General features: G+C 40.0%; 1 protein-coding gene across 1 annotated transcript in view; it reads right to left on the bottom strand.

The window, feature by feature from the left end:
• The window catches only part of LOC121379460, a 48,735-nt gene extending 30,769 nt beyond the window's left edge, over nucleotides 1-17,966 (bottom strand). The window contains exons 1-4 of the mRNA XM_041508102.1: nucleotides 14,911-17,966; nucleotides 1,799-1,980; nucleotides 1,085-1,258; nucleotides 234-389 (exon numbers count right to left, since the gene is read on the bottom strand). Of these exons, the coding sequence (XP_041364036.1) occupies nucleotides 234-389; nucleotides 1,085-1,258; nucleotides 1,799-1,980; nucleotides 14,911-17,966 (3,568 nt within the window). The remainder of the gene's footprint in view (nucleotides 1-233; nucleotides 390-1,084; nucleotides 1,259-1,798; nucleotides 1,981-14,910) is intronic.
• Nucleotides 17,967-21,072: the final 3,106 nt, after the last annotated feature.

Here is a 21,072-nt window from a genome sequence, read left to right as displayed (position 1 = left end):
ATACCACAAAACCACAACCAAAACCCTACAACAAATAAATAAAAATAGCTTACAAATACTGAAATACAATTAGAGCGAAACAATAAGAAAGGCGTTAAACCAAATTATACTAAATCAAGAGAATTCATGTTTGCACACTTTTAAATTAATAATGCACTATAAAAATCACTTACAAAATAAATTTTAAATAATAAATTTAATGTTTAAACAATATAAACTGATTTCATACTTACCCCCAGTTCGCAGCACTAACTGGAAGTCATCTTTGGCTAGAATGTACGTGAAGCCCTTGGGTTCTTTACCGTCGCGGGTATCGGATGTGTTGGCGCGATAACCCTCATCCTGCCACCCAAAACAGCTGATCACAAAGCCGGTTTGATATGCATAGCCTGGAAGAAAGGAAGGTATAACGATGTGTTTGTCCTAATGCTTGCCGTGGTCCAAATTAGATTTTACCTCTCAAAATATATTTTCGGAAATAAAATATTTGGAAGATAAAAAAGACAACAACAACAGGTCTGATATGTATAGCCTAGAAGAAAGGAAGGTAATGATTTGTTTGTCTTAGTGCTTGCAGTACCCCAAACCCTAATTTTGGAAATAAAACATTTGGAAAAACCCCCAAAAATAAAAGTGTTTACCTCCCATATACTTTTTGGGAATAAAATTAAGTTTAAAAAATCAGGAAAGTCAAAGGCATATTAAATGCTGATATTGGAAACAAAAATGTATTTAATTTGAAGTTTTAGCAGTTAAAACAGGTTCTGTTAGTCAGAAACATTTAAAATTTGCATCACCAATAAAACTCAATTTGCGACTGTAAAACCAGCTTTAACAACATATTTATCTCTTAATTCACGTCCGCAAATGGTCAAATACAGCATATTTATTTCTTAATTCACGTCCGCAAAAGGTCAAATACAGCATATTTATCTTTTAATTCACGTCCGCAAACGGTCAAATATAACATATTTATCTCTTAATTCACGTCCGCAAACGGTCAAATACAACATATTTATTTCTTAATTAACGTCCGTAAATGGTCAAATACAACATATTTATCCCCTAATATAAACACGCATACCTGTCGTGGGTTGCACACTACAGTTTCCTCCACGCGGCGGAATGTTGGTGACAATGGCTAGTGAGGCAAATCCACTAGACTTGCTCCCAGGCAAATTCATCCACAAGTTTAAACTGTACTCTTGACCGGGTTCTAGAAAGTCTTTCTTTATCACGATAGCCGACTGGTTGTCCCCTTCAAATCATCAGTAATAATAATAATAATAATAATAATAATAATAATAATAATAATACTAAAAGTACTACTTTAATAATAATAATGACTGTTAGAAGATACTACAGCAACAAGTACTACTACAACCACCACCAGCAGCAGCAGCACTACTACCACTTCCTCTACTACTACAACTGTTACCACTATTATTACTAATACAACGTCCACTACTACGACTGCTACTACTACTACTATTACTACTACCACTATTACTACTATTACTACGACTACTACTATTACTACTACTATTACAACTACCACTACTATTATTACTATTACTACTACTACTATTACTACCACTACTACTACTACTACTATTACTGCTGTGTGAGAGAGAGAGAGAGAGAGAGAGAGAGAGAGAGAGAGAGAGAGAGAGAGAGAGAGAGAGAGAGAGAGAGAGAGAGAGAGAGAGAGAGAGACAGACAGACAGACAGACAGATACAGCCAGAGAGACAGAAAGAGGGATTACTTAACAATTGAAGTATTTAAAAACATTTTTACCAGTGTTAATAATATTCTGTTGAAAATGGGGAACAATGATTTGTTTCTCCTTGCTGTTTTTCCGCGTCAGTGTCCACGAATACCGAGCCTGGAACCGCTCCTGTCCGACGCATGACAAACACTCGGACTCGACGGACAAATCTGACGACACGGCTGTTTTCATCTCACAGTTAATCACACAGCTGATTGATGGTTATACACAGACAGATCAAGCAAAACATAAAATTTGTGTAAGTAAAAAATATAATTAAATTATCAAAAATGTAGTATAGCGTACGTATATATATATATATATATATATATATATATATATATATATATATATATATATATCACTAATATATATCTATATATATATATATATATAGAACACTAACTTTGCTTGAACATAACTTGATGAAAACAAACCGGGGGAATAATTGCTATATATGCGTTTAAAGAGTGTTCCATGATGCATCGTTTGGTGCAAAAATCATGGTCATAGGTTAACAGAAACTGGGAGAAATTTTGACCAAGTGTGGTAGGGGTTAAAAAAAAAAAAAACACCCACTTAATAACGGGTATGACCACCTCTTGAATTGACCACTGCAGTGCATCGCAGGCGTATAGAATTGACTAAAGTGTTGATTTCTGCCTGTGGAATATTGTTCCATTCCTGAATGAGCCCTTGACGAAGTTCGTTGACGTTAGCGGGTGGGTTGGGACGACGCCTCAATCGTCTGTCCAGACTATCCCAGACATGCTCGATGGGGTTGAGATCAGGACTTTTAGCGGGCCAGTCATCAATGAAATCAATGTTATTTGTCCTAAGAAAATTTACAGTGTCTCTAGCTGTATGAGAGGTGGCATTATCATGCTGAAAAATCGAGATGTTGGCGTTGTTATGGAACAGAGGAATGACGTGATGAGCGAGAATGTCATCGCGGTAACGTTGAGCATTTAAATTGCCATCAATGACGACTAGTGGTGAACGATAACCATGGGCAATGGCTGCCCAGACCATGACACAACCCCCACCCCTGAAACGATCTCGTTCAAGAACACAACAGTCAGCATAGCGTTCATTTCAGCTACGGTAGACGCGCACCCTGCCATCACCACGTTGTAAAGAAAATCTGGATTCATCCGAAAAAAGAACGGTATTCCAGCGTCGCCGTATCCAACGAGTGTGTACACGTGCCCAATTAAGATGATTTAGACGATGACGTTGTGTTAAAACGCATCCGACGTAAGGACGTCGTGCATGTAAACCGTTCTCCCGCAGACGATTACGAACAGTTTGCCCACTGATTCGGTTATTAAGAAGCCCAGGTGTGTTAGCAGCAGTAGCAGTGGCAGTTTGGAATCGATTGCGCAAATGCGTGTTCATGACTTAGCTTAGTAACTGGTTTAACGTGTCCATATACCACTAGGGTTTCGAACACGTTGTAACACGCGGACGTCCACGACGTGGCAAGTCGTTGGTGCTTCCTATCGTTCGAAATCTTACGCGAAGATTTCGTATCGCTCGACTAGAACTCCCAACATGCCTTGCAACGTCTTCTGTCGACATGCCAGCATCAAGCATGCCAATCGCCCGTTCGCGTAAATTAATGGGTATTCTTGGCATACTAAAAATGCTACAATGTAAAAAACGTTATTTTTTTAAACAAATTTTGAAGCGTTTTCGTTCACTTGACAACAATGTCAGTAAAACAAGTAAAACAAATTGACCGAATACTACACGGGACATGTCGAACCATGCATGCACGTGCAAACTGAATTTCACGTTGTCGACGATTAACAGTGCAAAAATAATCGATAAAATTCATGAATTCTGATAATACAGCTCAAGACTAATACTACCTATATAATTTCATTACACAATGAATTCTTTAACACAACAAATACTATATGTACAAATCGGAAGTTTCTTTTTTTGTTCAGTATAGATATATATATAATTCCTCTGTGTATTCAGACGCGTAACCAAGGGGAGGGGTCACAGGGGTCAGTAGTTTGCTGTAATCCCTAAATATGTTTTATTCACGTAGGCACAGTAGTTACACATTTTACACTAAAACAAATGCTGTACATTATTCTAAGATCAACAAACTGAGCAAACATCTAAATTAGGAAGCCATTTAAAATTAGACTAAATCTATTTTTGTCTTTCCTGACAGACTCGCCGGTTTCGACGAAAAGCATTGTCTAGTCTAAGTGGTTAAATAATGCAATTTTAAGATACATTCATTTAAAGCTGCAGTCTCTAAGTTGCATAATGACCAAACTATTAATTTTTCTTCTGAAGTGTAAATATTATATCTTGAATTAAATACCCCACCACACCGTACCCCCAAGAAAAAAGAATACATTCCAATAATTTTATTTACTCCTATTTTTTCTTCAAATTTACCGACATATGACCCACTAATGACCCACAAACTAAGACGCTGTGTTACATTTTGGATTTGACAAAGACATGGCATGAATATATTTAAACAAATATATTTGATATTTTTTGCATCATCAATCGTGCCGGTGACGGGCAATATATTATTACTGTGCACAGTTCTGCGTACCTTTTCTTTGTCAGGCGCGAATCCAGGGGTGGGGAGCTGGAGCTGCGCGTTTCAATGGTATTTCGCGGTTTTCCGTTAAGTTACGAAAATTGCCGAAGACATTACTATAAAAACGCCATTGACATGACGTTAAAGGGACACACCCTAGTTACGTTTATTTGTTAACCATTACGGCGTTGTTTTTCGCTATTAAACCCCATTTTTCACAAATAAAATTGCACTTTACTTACATTTTATTATTTAGAATACACATTTCCATTCACCTGAAGTGCTTTTTGGTAATCCTGATGTTTGTAAAACCACGAAATGCATTTTTTGCATTTTTCCACAAAACGTGTTGTCGAGAAAAAACCGTTAAGCAAGCGAGGTCCAATCTATTTTTAGAGGGGATATTTCCATTTCAATGTCACAGACGTTGGTATATCACGTGACCGTTATCATTTTGGTTCGGTTTGTTTTCTCGTGCAGGGTTCGCGCAATAAACATCCGATTTGTTGTTGTTCATTTGTGAGATTTTTCTTCACAGTTCGTGAACATTTTCAGTAACAATAAAGTTCAGACAAGTAAGTGTCTCAATACAAAACGTTACAAACCCTTAAACAAATAATTTTGCTAAGTCTTACGATATCTGGAGAGGGGATATAGAGGCACTGATTTTCCGTTTCAGATTTTTCCCTTTTCCGTTTCATAATGTTACAAATTCCGTTTTTTTTCCGTTTCAGTATTAAACAAATTCTGTTTTTGTTTCACACACACACACACACACACACACACACACACACACACACACACACACACACACACACACCGAGCAATTAATTGCTGGTGTAAAATAAATATGCAATGAGGTAAAACATGTCAGTAGTTTGTATTTATTTTTGGTTTAAATTTAAACACGAATACGCCACGACGCAGACTTCGGACATTTTCGGTTTCTTTACGATATGATCGGGAAAATAATTACAAACGATCACACTATAAACCACTTCCCTTGTATAATTTATTTTGAACAAAGCCTGGCATACAATATGCAATTACTGCATTCCTTTGTGAGATCGGAAATATGGCAATGCCGCAAATGTTAAAAATTAATAAGCAAACATAACATATCTTTCACTTAAGTAAATATCGGACAATTTTAGCTCACAATGTTCGGTTTTTCCCGTTAAATCGCCGGGAATAAGCGAAGAAAACACGACTGGTAAAACGTCTAGATACTCTACATTTGGCGTAACATACAAAGGTACTAGTGTCGTAGCGTAGCACAGGCAGATGTCGGTGTCCATAATTCCGTTTCAAATAGGTATTTCCGCGATTCCGTCCGCGATTCCGGAAAATCAGTGCCTCTAGGGATAAGACCAGGACAGAACAGTTGGAACATGTCCAGGAGACGTGAAACGAACGCACCCCAAGTCTGTGAAATTTGTCGTGACGTAGGCATTGTTGTGCTTCTTCCGGTGACATCGGGGCCCAGTTGTTCGAAACCTGGGTTAGCGTTAACCCTGGGTTAAGTGCCTAACCCAGAGTTAAATTTAATCACCGATTGAAAAATGCGTTGTTCGAACGTTGGTTAGCGCTAACCATGAGTTAAATATACCCTAACCCTGGGTTAAAGTTAAAGCAGCTCTGATCTGCGGTTAAATGTCTAACCAGTGATTAAGAGTGGCGAATTTTATTCCATTTGTATGTTTAGATGCGTTTTAAATGTAAAATTGTGCTGAAATAAGAGTATCGGCATAAATTACAGTGACGTCAAATTCCCGCGAAAAAATAATGAATGACGTAGAATAGCAGGTTCATTGATTTTATTTTTGGATTGGGAGGGTGGAAGGTGATCAGTATCGGGAAACACATCGATCTGTATTAAGCGTCTCTTATCATTAAATTGTCCATTAAATAACAGTATGAAGAATTAAAACACATGATCCAAGTCATTCGTCAAAGGTACCAGACGTTTCGTACCCAAGCCAGTTCGCCCCAAGTCAGTTCGCTCCCAGTTTTCCCAGGCGGGATCTAGCTCAGTCGGTTGAGCGCTAGCCTGAGGTAGTTGCGTCATAGGATCGAATCACCTCAGTAGACCCATTCTCCGATTTTTAAAATATATGTTTTGCTGTCTCAACTATTTCTGAGTTCGCCCCCACCCCCTCCCCCGTTAATATGTCCAATATTAAATAAAGATGATTTTGGTGAAAGTTGTTTGTTCGTTTCACCAAGAGGATCAAGAAATTAGGTTGCTGCTTTGATGATAAGACTATTATGCATGACTCACGCGAGGTCCAAATAGAGTGAAGTCACTTCAATCACAAATTTTGAGAGGGCAAATTTTTTTAACAAGAGGGAGCCTTGATTTATTTTTCATTTAAAGATAACAACAAAATACAGTAGAATCTCGTTTGCTCGACCTCAGAAGGGTCGACCACACCGCAACGCTCGAACCAAAAACGAAGTCCCGAGTTTTTTGTCCGGTAAACCCGTATATTAACTGATGATTGGTCGAATACGTCCAGAGTCGACTATAAGGCTTCGCTCGAACTAAATTATCGGTCACTTCTGTGTTGTGTTATTAGCTATATTTCCCTCGAACTGGTGATACATCAACTATCAAATGGAAAACCACCGAAAAGGACCAACAATTGCCGCGCTTGCGCAGTTGGTTATTACAACCTTTGGATTATAATAATTTAGGCTGAACGAGTTATAGATGGATCGGAGAATCGCGACACTAGCCAAGCAATCCTTTCTTTGCCATACCTGTCATGTTGTTTGTTCAGCCAGCGGCTGTCGGTAAAAGTCTTTCAAGTACAGCTAGTGTCACAGTGCCTTTTCGATGAACCGTGATACCAATCAAACAATTGGCCTCGGCGGGAACGTTACTCTGAACACGTCTACCAGACCAGTTTTCAATGAAACCAGGGGCGAGGTACTCCGGTATCATCACTTCGGCAAGGACTTCTGCATCACACAATCGGAGTAATTTCTAATAAATCCTTTCATTTGCAGTTACCAAAATAATATGGTAACAGGTCGTTTCGCCCTTATTACTAGTTCACCCGAGTCGTTTTGAATAGGGTTGATTTGTACCTCTAACCGAGTCGTTTCGCCCCATGTTTTGATTCGCACTAATTTTTATTTTGTTAATAAAGTACATTTATTTATTGATTTGTCCTATATCCACTGATTTTTAGATTTTTATATTTTTATATTTACAGATAAATATAATATTATAATTTTGTTTATTTCCAGTATCATTTACTCAAGCCATATACATGAAATACGTACAGGCCTTAGATAATATACAGACAATGTATTCACATTAATAATTAATTTATGAACAGTCACACTGCATACTACTATGTGCTGTGGTTTCTTATTAAATATACTACATACCCTGCTGAGGTTAAACGACTCGGTACGAATGAGATTTAGGGCGAACCAACTCTGGGTGAATAGGACTAAGGGCGAAACAACGCAGAGTTCGAAATGGTTTTAGGGCGAAACGACCCGGATTCGAATAATACTAGTATGTATCTAATGCTTTCGAGACGTTTCGGCTCAGCTACACATTCGACCCCAGACGTTTCGGCCCCGGTTATTGTTGTTTTATAAATCAAATTATTCAGTCACTTGTGTTTTGTTATTAAATTTTATCGTAAGTATTGTAATTTCTTTCTCTCATTCTCTTTCTTTTTTTCTTTCTTTCTCTCTTTTTGTGATTATTATTATTATTTTTAATTGAACATAATATCCGAGTGTTAAAGAATAAATAAGAGCCAACCAACCAAAACTGTATTTAGCTTTGATAATCAAAAAATAAAAATGAACTGGTTTTCTTGTTTGTGTAAATACAATTTAATAAATTGCAATAAATTGTTTTGCGTTTGTTCTACTTAATTATATTATGTAGACCCTTCCCATAATAGGGGTGCTTTACATGTGGCTAGAATTGGAACCACTGATGTTTGACGTCAGTAGGGGTTACATATGTACAGAAATTAAGTATGATCACAAAGAATGTTTTCCATGCGGAGCACTCACTCAGGGTTTGGAGTCGGTATCTGGATTAAAAATCCCATTCCTCGATTGGGATCCGAACCAAGTACCCACCAGCCTGGAGACCGATGGCTTAACCACTGCGCCACTGAGGCCGGTAGGTAAATTGAAAGTAGCATCATTAAGACATGTTCTAGTTCAGTTCAGTTCAACTTTATTTTCGTGCTTATATCCCATTAAAGTTCAACCAAGCTATCCTGGACACACATCTCAAGTGTTCTAGCATTTAAAAGAAACAGCAAAAACACATAGATGCACAGTTCCTAAACCTAGTCTGAGTTGTTTGTGATGGCATCGTGGGTTAGGTAAGTTCTGTCTTGTATAACTCTCTACCGCTTGAATCGTTAAGCGTAAGTTTCGCTTCCTTATTTTATCACCATCATTTATCAGTGATATTCTACATGAACGCGCTGATGTACATGTTTATGTGTGTATGTGTATGCGTGTCACGGGGTTGTATGTATGCGCGCGCGTGTGTGTGCGCGCGCAATGAATGTTATTCGACAAATTAATGTTACAAATTTGTATTTTATTTATATTATTACCGGTGTTACTATACCAATTACAGCATATATCTGTATACACGAACACGTCCTGACACCTATCTAATTCAATTTTCTAACTTATGTTACGGAAATATCCGATGTTGACCGAATGGTTCGGTCGAACTACCCGATGGGTCGAACACTTTCTTGAGCACCGACGGGGTTCGAGCCAACGAGATTCAACTGTAACCCAATATTATTTTATAATTTCGACATCTTGATATGTTGAATTTATTCATCATGAGAAAGGGCGCAGGGCTTCTAGAAAATTACACGAATGAGTAACTATTTGACTGATGTAAAAATCAAAGCTTATAATTGGCCATTTAGCTATGTGTCACGAAAGGATACTCATCGTGATCAAGTAACAGTTTTAGAATTAACAGTGCAAAATTTATTTGTATTTCTATGCCTTTTCCTTACCAGTGAGATTAACGAATGGGGTAATTTGCGGTTATTAGTAATAAAGTATCAAGAAGATAAACGCCATCAGGAAATGAATGATTAATTTACAGTTAACTAGTAATTATCAGCACGGCAGTTTCGTCAGTGTATATCGAAGGGCTTTTGACTTAGTAGCACCTGTCGTGTCACGGCTGTAATGGGCAATCTTATTAAAATCTGCATTACATATATACGTGTACTAATATATAAATATTATACATTTTATTTAAAGTAAGGACCAAAATATAATTTGGTTTGTTTTTCTACGTGACATAAACTTATTTTACCTAGCTGTATAATACACGTAGTGTGTTTCATGTTTGTTTATTCTTATTGTCGTTCAAGAACAGATACACCAAACCCCAAGTGGAGGCGAACAGAACTTTGTTTTGTTGGGCTAACTGGTAATGTGTTTGGGTCGAACTGGTATGGGTCGAACTAACTTGGGGGTGAAATATCAGACATTCCTAGCTCAAGGTCAGCCTTTTTTATACACAATATCAAACATTTCACTTAAGGTCCATTTTTACCAAACGGTATAATTTCCTAAATTATTGCAGCTTTTTAATTACAGCCATATGTTTCATAACTATTAACCGGCCTCGGTAGCGTCGTGGCAGGCCATTGGTCTACAGGCTGGTAGGTACTGGGTTCGGATCCCAGTCGAGGCATGGGATTTTTAATCCAGAGACCGACTCCAAACCCTGAGTGAGTGCTCCGCAAGGCTCAGTGGGTAGGTGTAAACCACTTGCACCGACCAGTGATCCATAACTGGTTCAACAAAGGCCATGGTTTGTGCTATCCTGCCTGTGGGAAGCGCAAATAAAAGATCCCTTGCTGCTAATCGGAAGAGTAGCCCATGTAGTGGCGACAGCGGGTTTCCTCTCAAAATCTGTGTGGTCCTTGACCATATGTCTGACGCCATATAACCGTAAATAAAATGTGTTGAGTGCGTCGTTAAATAAAACATTTCTTTCTTTCATAACTATTAAACACATACAAAAAGCAATTTTACACTGAAAGATTTTGAGCCTTTTAAAAATTGAAATATCTAGATTAGTTTATTATTATTATTGCAGGAACATGTAAAGTGATGTCATTCGAATACTGACGTCATTGAAATTAAAACACGTGTGAACGATGGGACATAGCTTTCTAGGTAATCTTCACTCCCTGTCAAAACAATTGTCTGTTCCACATGGATCAGACAAGGACACTTAGTATATTTATATTTTTTCATAATGTATAGCAAAGCTTAAATGATGAAAGCTAAAAACTATACAAGCTATAAACATGACATATAAAATATTACAGTAATATGTGATTTATTTATTGTGTGCGAAACCAAAACGATGATGCCGCAATGTCCTGTCATCAACTCTAGTAATATAATGTGGCATGTTTTTGCAACTGCCTTCTCCCGCTAGTTTTGTCTTATTGTTTTCACTAATTGTCTCAATATTTTACGCATCATAATCTACAGTTATCTAACGTTATCAGCAAATCGTATTGCTCACCTTTCCTGTTTATTGCTGTTCATTTTTGAAAATTACTGAAGCACTAGCAGTACGGACAGGCAAAGTTAATGTTGACAACAGGAAGTACATTTACTTTACAGTGATTGGTTAACTGCACTTAACCCTGAGTTATTGAAGACTAACCCTGGGTTAGTGAAAACTAATCCTGAGTTTACTAACCCAGAGTTAAAAGTGTCTTTCAGCAACGGTTTTTTAACCAGTGATTAGCCAACCCTGGGTTAAGGAATTTAACTCACAGTTAGTGTTAATCAGTGATTAAGTTAACCCAGGCTTCGAACAACCGGGCCCAGAATACTAACTTTCAAAATTATTTCAAGCAATTGGGACATGGGGATTCCCATGGTATTTATCGATATAAAACCTGCTTTTTCACTCCATTTAATAAAAACGTGATCTAAGTGTGTTACAGGTTTGTAGATTAACCAAATTATAATTTATTTTCGCTGGATGGAACTAGGGTGTGCGGCTTTAACAATGCTTTGCCGTTTTAATATTGATGTCAAAGCGCTTCTACGTACATTCTTCTGAATATAGTTTAACTTCAGAAATGTGGAATAGAATCACTCTTTGACATTTATAAGCATATTTGGGGCTGTTCAAATATTACGTAACGCTATTTTTGTCAAAATTAGAGACCCACCCACCCCCTTATAACGCCCCGTAACGCTAGACCATACACCCCAAAATATTACGAAACGCTCGGAGATACCCCCCCCCCCCCCCCCCTCCAACACACATACAAAGCAACGTGGCAATGTTTATTTATACCCATGTGTACTACGATGACGTCATTAAAGTGACGTTTTGCTGTAGGATGGAAACAAAAAACACGCAGGTTTTCACCTGCGCCATTTTAATTGATCACCATCATGGTCGACAAAGAAAAATTATACCAGACCCTAATTGAAGGGTACGGACGAGCTCACACAGAGTTGTCCAAAAAGACGGTCCAACTTGGCATGGCACGTTTAAGAAAAAACAAAATTGTGTTACGTAACGCTGTTCAATATACCTCCCCCCCTCCCCACCCTTTGTAACGCCACATAATGCTTGGACTTACACCTCCACCCCCTAAGCGTTACGTAGCCTAATATTTGAATGACCCTTTATTTTAAATGTCTACTACTGTTACTACCTAATGACGTCATCTAACTACTGCAAATGCTGAGTGGATATATCAATAAAGATAAGTGTTTGATTGTTTTTGTTTGTTTTTATAATTATTTGTTTATCAGGCCCGATGATGTAGGAGGTTGGTTGCGTAGGTTTGTTTGTTTATAGTTATTTGCCTGCTTATATCCACTTACAGTTTTTGCACGCTGGGCACACACCTCAGCTATCCTATCTGCACTGTCTTAGTCTATCCAGGATAATGGGAGGAGACACCCAGACCGTCGTGTTATGGCGCGCTGGGCACACACCCCAGCTATCCTATCTGCACTGTCTTAGTCTATCCAGGATAATGGGAGGAGACACCCAGACCGTCGTGTTATGGCGCGCTGGGCACACACCCCAGCTATCCTATCTGCACTGTCTTAGTCTATCCAGGATAATGGGAGGAGACACCCAGACCGTCGTGTTATGGCGCGCTGGGCACACACCTCAGCTATGCTATCTGCACTGTCTTAGTCTATCCAGGATAATGGGAGGAGACACCCAGACCGTCGTGTTATGGCGCGCTGGGCACACACCTCAGCTATGCTATCTGCACTGTCTTAGTCTATCCAGGATAATGGGAGGAGACACCCAGACCGTCGTGTTATGGCGCGCTGGGCACACACCTCAGCTATCCTATCTGCACTGTCTTAGTCTATCCAGGATAATGGGAGGAGACATCCAGACCGTCGTGTTATGGCGCGCTGGGCACACACCTCAGCTATGCTATCTGCACTGTCTTAGTCTATCCAGGATAATGGGAGGAGACACCCAGACCGTCGTGTTATGGCGCGCTGGGCACACACCTCAGCTATCCTATCTGCACTGTCTTAGTCTATCCAGGATAATGGGAGGAGACACCCAGACCGTCGTGTTATGGCGCGCTGGGCACACACCTCAGCTAGCCTTTCTGCACTGTCTTAGTCTATCCAGGATAATGGAAGGAGACACCCAGACCGTCGTGTTATGGCGCGCTGGGCACACACCCCAGCTAGCCTTTCTGCACTGTCTTAGTCTATCCAGGATAATGGGAGGAGACACCCAGACCGTCGTGTTATGGCGCGCTGGGCACACACCTCAGCTGTCCTATCTGCACAGTCTTAGTCTATCCAGGATAATGGGAGGAGACACCCAGACCGTCGTGTTATGGCGCGACATGCACATATAAAAAGATGTTGGGGGGGGGGGGGGGGAGTACGCGTGAGTGGGAGGCATGCCCCACCATGTCTCCATTCTTCCAGCTATGCCAATGCACAGTAATGAAATCTACAACAAACGTTCGCGAGGTTAATTCAATTCAGTTCAATTTAGTTTATTGCACCAGTTAAAGGGACATTCCTGAGTTTGCTGCAATGTTTAAGATGTCATCGACTAACAGAGACTTTTTAAGGATTATATTTACATATCGAATATATTTTTCTGCATAAAATATTAGTGGCTGTTTATTAAACGTGTTTCTGATCGTTCTAATATTTGTACTAGGTTAAATTTCATTTTATATATCCTAAAATATTATTTTTCGTACGTACGAAATTATTTGAAGACAAAATCCAGTTTGGACTTCTATCAAATATTAAGACGACCAGAGTATACAGACACTGATATTCTAAACAAGAAAATATATTTAATATGAAAGTTTAATCGTAGAAATATTAATCGGAAACATCTTACAATGCAGCAAACTCAGGAATGTCCCTTTAAACCCACAAGAACTGCAATCGTGGATCATCCAAGAGGAGTTTGTTGGGTACGCATACATGTACCTCCAAAATTCGAAGTGCCCCGAAAAATCTAGTGATTAGCAGATGAATATAATACATTTATTGGTTGTTAGTGTGGAACATGTATACAGCGGACACCTTGGTATATTTTTAAACAATTTAAGATTATAGATAATACAGGTGCCCGTTTTAAGTGTTGCAGATGAATATAATACATTTATTGGTTGTTAGTGGGGAACATGTATACAACGGACACCTTGGTATTTCTGTGAACAATTTAAAGTTATAGATAATACAGGTGCCCGTTTTAAAGGGACATTCCTGAGTTTGCTGCATTGTAAGATGTTTCCGACTAATAAAGTAGTTCTACGATTAAACTTACATATTAAATATATTTTCTTGTTTAGAATATCAGTGTCTGTATATTCAATGTGTTTCTGGTCATCTTAATATTTGTAAGACGGCCAAACTGGATTGGGTCTTCAAATAATTTCGTACGTACGAAAAAATAATATTTTAGGAAATAAAATGAAATTTAACCTAGTACAAATATTAGAACGATCAGAAACACATTTAATATGCAGCCACTAATATTTTATGCAGAAAAATATATTTGATATGTAATTACAATCGTTAAAAAGTCTCTGCTAGTCGATAACATGTTAAAAGTTGCAGCAAACTCGGGAATGTCCCTTTAAGTGTTGCACATACTCCCTACAAAAATCCTACATCTCCTACAGCCAGTTCTGACCATATTAAAATATTCATAATTACTAAATCCCCTCCCATCCCCTTGCCGATCAAGATACTTCAGTCGTGATCCCTGCTCGATTTCACGCTGGATCCGCCACTGGTACTTGTGTATACGTGTGCGATGTGTTTGTGTATGTATGTGTGTGTATGCATGTATGTATGTATGTATGTATGTATGTATGTCTGTATGTCTGTCTGTATTGTGTATTTATGTATGTATGTATGTATGTATGTATGCACGTCTCTGACTGTCTGTGTCGGTCTCTCTCTGTGTCTGTCTATTAGTTTGTGTGCGTGCTTGTACATATACAACAGTTTGATAAGTAAGGAAACAGATTGACTTACGTGATTTTCAGCAATGGCGCCCCTAACTTGATTTGAATTAGCTGTTTAGCTGGCAATGATGACCTGCCTCCAAATGTTACTCTGACCTCGAACATGTATCCTCTAAAACGCCGAACCTTGCTGCCCAGAAACAGTATTGCGCCATTTTTCACAGGCTTGGAGATTTCATCACATGCCACGTGACTTAAATTATCTTGACATCGTTCCAGTTCTTGTATGGACGTGCTGGGACACCAGCCACAGGTCCAGTTGAAGAAGAGCCGATCGGACTTCCCAAGGCCAAGTTTAGGGTCATACGACCGTGAGACCGCATCTATGAGAACGTCTTCTGAAGGTGTCACCCGAATTTTCCCACCGTCGATATTGGCTACTAGAGGCGCATCAATAAGTTGAACGTAGGTAGTCTCAGCAAGCCAGTTGTCACGCAATTGCCGAAAACTGATGTTCAGACTGAGTTGATAGAGACCAGCCGAGAGGAGCGATTTCTTAAACTCAAACACTTCAGATGACGGCGGGTCCGTAAGCGATATGTCTTCCCAGTGACTGGAGCTGCTCTTTCGCACCGTCCACTGGTACACGGGGTCTCTGTCGTAGCAAATAACGGCAACTCGTCCTCGGACTACGATTCTGGAGTGGGAGTACACTGCCAGAGGGGAATCGCTGAAGGAATGCTGTCGATCAAACATGCCTTCGTCGTCAAAACATCCGTTTGTTACAGTGACATTTCTCTGCACCCTCTTGGTGCTGATCAGATTAAAGCAGTTCACTGTAACACCATGGTTACCAAGGGATTTGTAACTGTACGGGTAATTCACGTGCGCTCCACGTCCAAGATCGACGGTCCATTTGTACGTCTGGCGATCAATAGCATCACCAAATAAAAGCTGGCATGAGAGGTTTCTTATGGCGTGACCACCTTTAGGTACAGAAAGGCGTACTTTGAGCATTCCCGGCGGGTGCGTTATGTTTCCTTCCATGCTTATCTCCATCGTGTCGATGGAATAGTCCACAACCAGAGGAGTCTTGAGTACCATCGTCTCCGAGAACGTTTCGTTTTCTCCCGTAAGTCTCGGGTGATAGATGTTTGCTTTTTCGTACATATGCAAGACAGATTCATTACTTCTTACGCCCTGGTCTTCGCTGTCACCAAACGACAGCAGGAGTCGAAGATTACTTCCTGGCGGAACATCAGCAGTGAACTTGAACGAGTCTTGATCAACGCGACCAGCTGTCTGATTGACAAACAGTAACACTATTCCAATTCGAACAGGAAACTCTATCACCTTTGTGATGCCGCTGTAGGATACTGTCACCTTTACGTTGTATATCCCTTTATCCTCGAATGTGTGCGATTTTGTCCAGTTTGTTAAATCTTCTTCTTGTACAGTAGTTGTGTCATTGAAGTTCCAAAAAACCGATGCATTGTGTGGAGGCCGGACCATGTTACCGAAATTCAAGCTGAAATTAACGGTCGTGGACTCCTCTGTATCACCGACGGCTAATGGTCCAAACAAACTCGGTTTTAACTCGTCAACACGGAATGGTGCAAGCGTGACTTCGCTCTTCCATACGTTCTTACTTACAGTATTATTACAAGTGACGTTAACCTTATATGTTCCTTTTCTGGAAAATGTGTATTCGTAGACTAGTGGCCGTTCGTAAGTGACATTCAAAACCATTTTCACTGCTTTGTCTTTTTCAAATTCAAACAAACATTGGCCATTTTCTGGGACTGGAATATTTTTTGGCACATTCAGCGAAAACAAGACCTTACCGTCTGGAACTGGGTAGGTAGCATTGTTTGGTAAAAGAGTCATTTCAGGAACTGGATACTCAATGATTACATGTGCTGAATTGTTGCTATCATGCAATTTATTAAACATCCTGCCTTGAAGCGTGTATTCACCTTTCTTCTCGTACACGTGGGTTAAAATCTTAAGTTTGTTTTGTGAGTATAACACCTGCTCGTCACTTTGATGGGTTTGCCGCCCATCTCCATATTGTATGATGTAATTGAAACCATAATCTGGTATATTTGTTAGTTCGAAGACAACTTTGTCTCCAACTGCCCATGTTGTTCTATTTACTTTCAGCGAAATATTAAGTTTGTGCCACACTTGAATAGAAATATTCTTTTCCACGGTGTCTACCTGTGAACTCATGATGACACTGATGTTGAAATCACCCTGTCTCTGGTACTTCTGGCTTCTGAATTCATCACCCGTTGTTTTTTTGTTAATGAGACCAATAGTAACTGGTGGATGTCCGTCCGAATAGTCGATAGTCACGTTGACCATGCCCATTGGTTCTGGTAGATTGTCAGACAACATTCTGCTAAGTGTTAGTACTTCTCCTGGTTCCAGTTCAGTGTTGTTTGCATTAAACGCGATCCCCTGGATTGGGTGCAGGACGTGTAGGATAAAAGATGTCGAGATGCCACCGATTTCGTTGGTAGCGATGACGGTCATGTTGATATTGGCTATGTCGTGATAGATGCCGGTGTGGTTTAAACGGCGCGGCTTGACGATGTCCCTGTAATCGTACAATGTGGAATTCTGCTTATCTATCATCCATTCGACCAGCAGCGTTGTGCCATTCTCGATGAACGCCATAAACGTGGAGTTTCTGTGAATGCACACAAACTGGTGCTGGTCGGCATGCAGACCCACCGGACGTTCGTCATAGTAGACAAATATCTCTAGGATATCATAGTCATCTCCATTTCCCAGCTCGATTCGAAAGTCGTGGATTCCGTAAAATTTACCAAACGTGGATGGCTTCAGGTTTATGGTCAGATCGCGTCCACTTGTTTGTATGTTGTTTACATTACTGTTCCAGACGTCGGAGTCGGTTTTGTTTGGGTCATCGTTCAAATTCATGGTGACGTTGTACGGGATGCCGTATTGCTTAGTATCATTGTAGGTCACCGTGACGCTGTCGGTGGAGCCGAGCTCTAACCGGTAGATGTACTTTTCGCCAGGTTTCAGCTTCAGCCCGTAGTTCGTATCTCTGTTGATGTTACACGTGACGCAGACGCTACCGTTGGATTTAGACATTACTACATTCCCTCCGACGCTAGTTATAACTTTATTTGACGACAGGCCTGTTAAATAAAGTAATAATGTTCCAAACAGTATCTCATACGAAACATTTCAAGTTATATATATACTGACACAAAATGAAAACGCAAAACAGATATTTTTCAATATTTTGTTGTGATTAATGAAAAATATATGTATTGGACTTAAAATAACAATTTATGAGAGGAAGCCATTGATTGGTACTTTTGTCTGGGTTTTAATCCTGGTTATGTTCTCGTTACACATACAATAGCAGAAACACACAAATGGTGTGAAATGCGTTCACTACATGCTCAATCATGCTGCATGCAATGCACGTTAAATGCCAGTATATGGACACATAAAAGTCACGTAACGGTGTCATATTCCTCGTCACATTAAGAATGCCACGACTCACAGAAGAACAAAGGGAGCGAGCGTTGGGCATGGTTCAAGGGGGGGGGGGGGGGGACTTCGCAAAGCCAAGTTGCTAGGACCTTCAGAGTCCATCCATCAACTATTGTACGACCTGTTGAACGCCATCATTAGACCGGGAGTATCCGTGATCGACCTCGACCTGGTCAACGTCCCGTTACGACCCCACGCTAAGATCGGCAGATTCGACGACACCACCTCCGTGACCGGTTCAGAACTGCGACGATGACAGCAAGCAACACGATAGGACGTCATGGAAGGCATATCCATCTGATTCGGGTCATCCGTCGACTCAGAACGGCTGGACTCAGATGCAGACGCCCGTACAACGGTAACATCATGACACTGCGACATCGTGCTGCGAGACTACAGTTTGCTCTCCAGAATGGTAATCATCCACCAGCCTTTTACTGGAGCATTGTTTTCTCAGATGAGTCCCGTTTCTCTGTCTCCTTTGCCGATGGAAGAGCACGTGTGTACAGGAGACTCCATGGACTGTACGCTGACAGATGGGCCAGGGAACGTGATCGGTTTGGCGGCGGTTGTTTGATGGTATGGGGGGGGGGGGGGGGGGACAATCAACTGTGATTTCAGGAGTGATCTCATCATTGTCCACGATGCCCTTACAGCCCAGCGTTATGTTGACGTTATTCTAAGACCAGTTCTCCAGCCACTTTTGCGCCGTCACCGAAGACCAGAGGTCCCCTTCTGTTTCAACAAGACAATGTCCGTCCACATACTTCAAGAATTATCCAGGCATTCCTGCAACAAGCCGGTATCACCGTTATGAACTGGCCCGCCGTTTCACCGTTATGAATTGGCCCGCCGTTTCACCGCATTTGAACCCAATTGAACACATGTGGGATGAGTTAGCAGGTCGTGTACGTCACCGCCAGCCACCACCGCGTAACGTCGCTGAGCTTGCACAGGCGTTGCAGGAGGAGTGGAGGAACATTCCTGTGGCTTATTTGAGATGTTTGTGCCAATCCTTTCCCCGCCGTCTTCACGCATGCTCACGGGCCAATGGTGGACACACCAGATACTGATCTTGATATTCGATTACGAATGCAACTCGATTACTGATGATAACTGGCCATGTTTCCATGTGGATGTATCTCATGAATACCAGTCATTAATGTCATATTACATTATCCATCAATTCATTAATAGTTTGTCGTTATTTGCAATGAAAAGTTGTTTTTGCGTTTTCATTGTGTGTCAGTATATATTGTAAATTGTAAATTCTTATTAGAGTTCCCCTACTTTTTTTGAAGATCTCTCTCTCTCTCTCTCTCTCTCTCTCTCTCTCTCTCTCTCTCTCTCTCTCTCTCTCTCTCTCTCTCTATATATATATATATATATATATATATAACTCTTCAAAAAAAGTAGGGGAACTCTAGTAAGAATTTACAATTGCCAAACGTTTAAGGTATATTGGCTGTGGGGAATGAATATATGATAAAGTGAATTAATTGAGCGAACATTACAACCGGTAGTTCAATATTACAGCAGGTTTTATGACCACTAAAGATCTTGAAGGACGATTGGGGTCAAAAGTGAAATTTGAAAGTTGACGGTTTTATCAGTAAATAGCAAAATCAAACAATAAAAATGACTAAAAACAAAACAATAACAACTGTATGATCAATAGAATGAAAACGATTGACAGAAATAATGTTCCACAGTGATTAATCGACCTTCCTGGAAATGGTCAAAATCGAGAATGACACCCCACGCACGTGTATGGGGCAACTGCGTGATGCACGTGCACACTATGGTATGTGTTTTGATGTGTTGAGAACGAGGGTAATACAGGAATCCTGACACGAGTTTCGTAAAATCAGTATGATTCACACGCGAGTGTAATAATTTCTTTATTATCCACATTTTCAAAAATATTATTTTCACGAATAACAAACTACAGCCATGTCAAAACGTTTCAACCATTACTAAAAAGAAACTATGACGTCATTTTGATAAGCGTTTACACTGGGGAAGTTATGACGTCGCTTCACAAAATGACGTCATTCGTTGTGCACGAGAAATCATTATGACACACGTGGGACATACTGGTTATATTTCCCTGAATATCTTGAACTACGTGGATAATAAATAGAGACTATTACACAAGTTTGTGTGTCGTACTGATTTTACCAAACGAGTGTCAGGATTGTTGTATTGCCCGAGCAAGAACAAAGGTAATACATTAATCCTGTCACGAGTTTCGTAAAATCAGTACAATTCACACGTGAGTGTACTAATTTCTGTATTATCCACATTATCCAAAATATTATTTTTATGAATAACAAGCTAGGAATGAGCATTAGAATGCTTGTTGGTGTGTATTCTTCATGTCATAGGAGGTTCATGGGCCGCTAGTCCATTTTAGATACTGAATACTCATGGGTGTGTATTCATCATGTTATAGGAGGTTCATGGGCCGCTAGTCCATTTTAGATACTGAATACTCATTGGTGTGTATTAATCATGTTATAGGAGGGACATGGACCGCTAGTCCATTTTAGAATATTGAATACTCATTGGTGTGTATTCGACATGTTATAGGAGGGTCATAGACGGCTAGTCCATTTTAGATACTGAATACTCATTGGTGTGTATTCGACATGTTATATGAGGTTGATCGACGGCTAGTCCTTTTCAGAATACG

This window comes from Gigantopelta aegis, chromosome 8, assembly GCF_016097555.1.
Source record: "Gigantopelta aegis isolate Gae_Host chromosome 8, Gae_host_genome, whole genome shotgun sequence".
In the NCBI taxonomy this organism is placed as follows: domain Eukaryota; kingdom Metazoa; phylum Mollusca; class Gastropoda; order Neomphalida; family Peltospiridae; genus Gigantopelta; species Gigantopelta aegis.
Note: the sequence above shows the minus strand (reverse complement) of the source record. Positions and strands in the feature narration are given on the sequence as shown.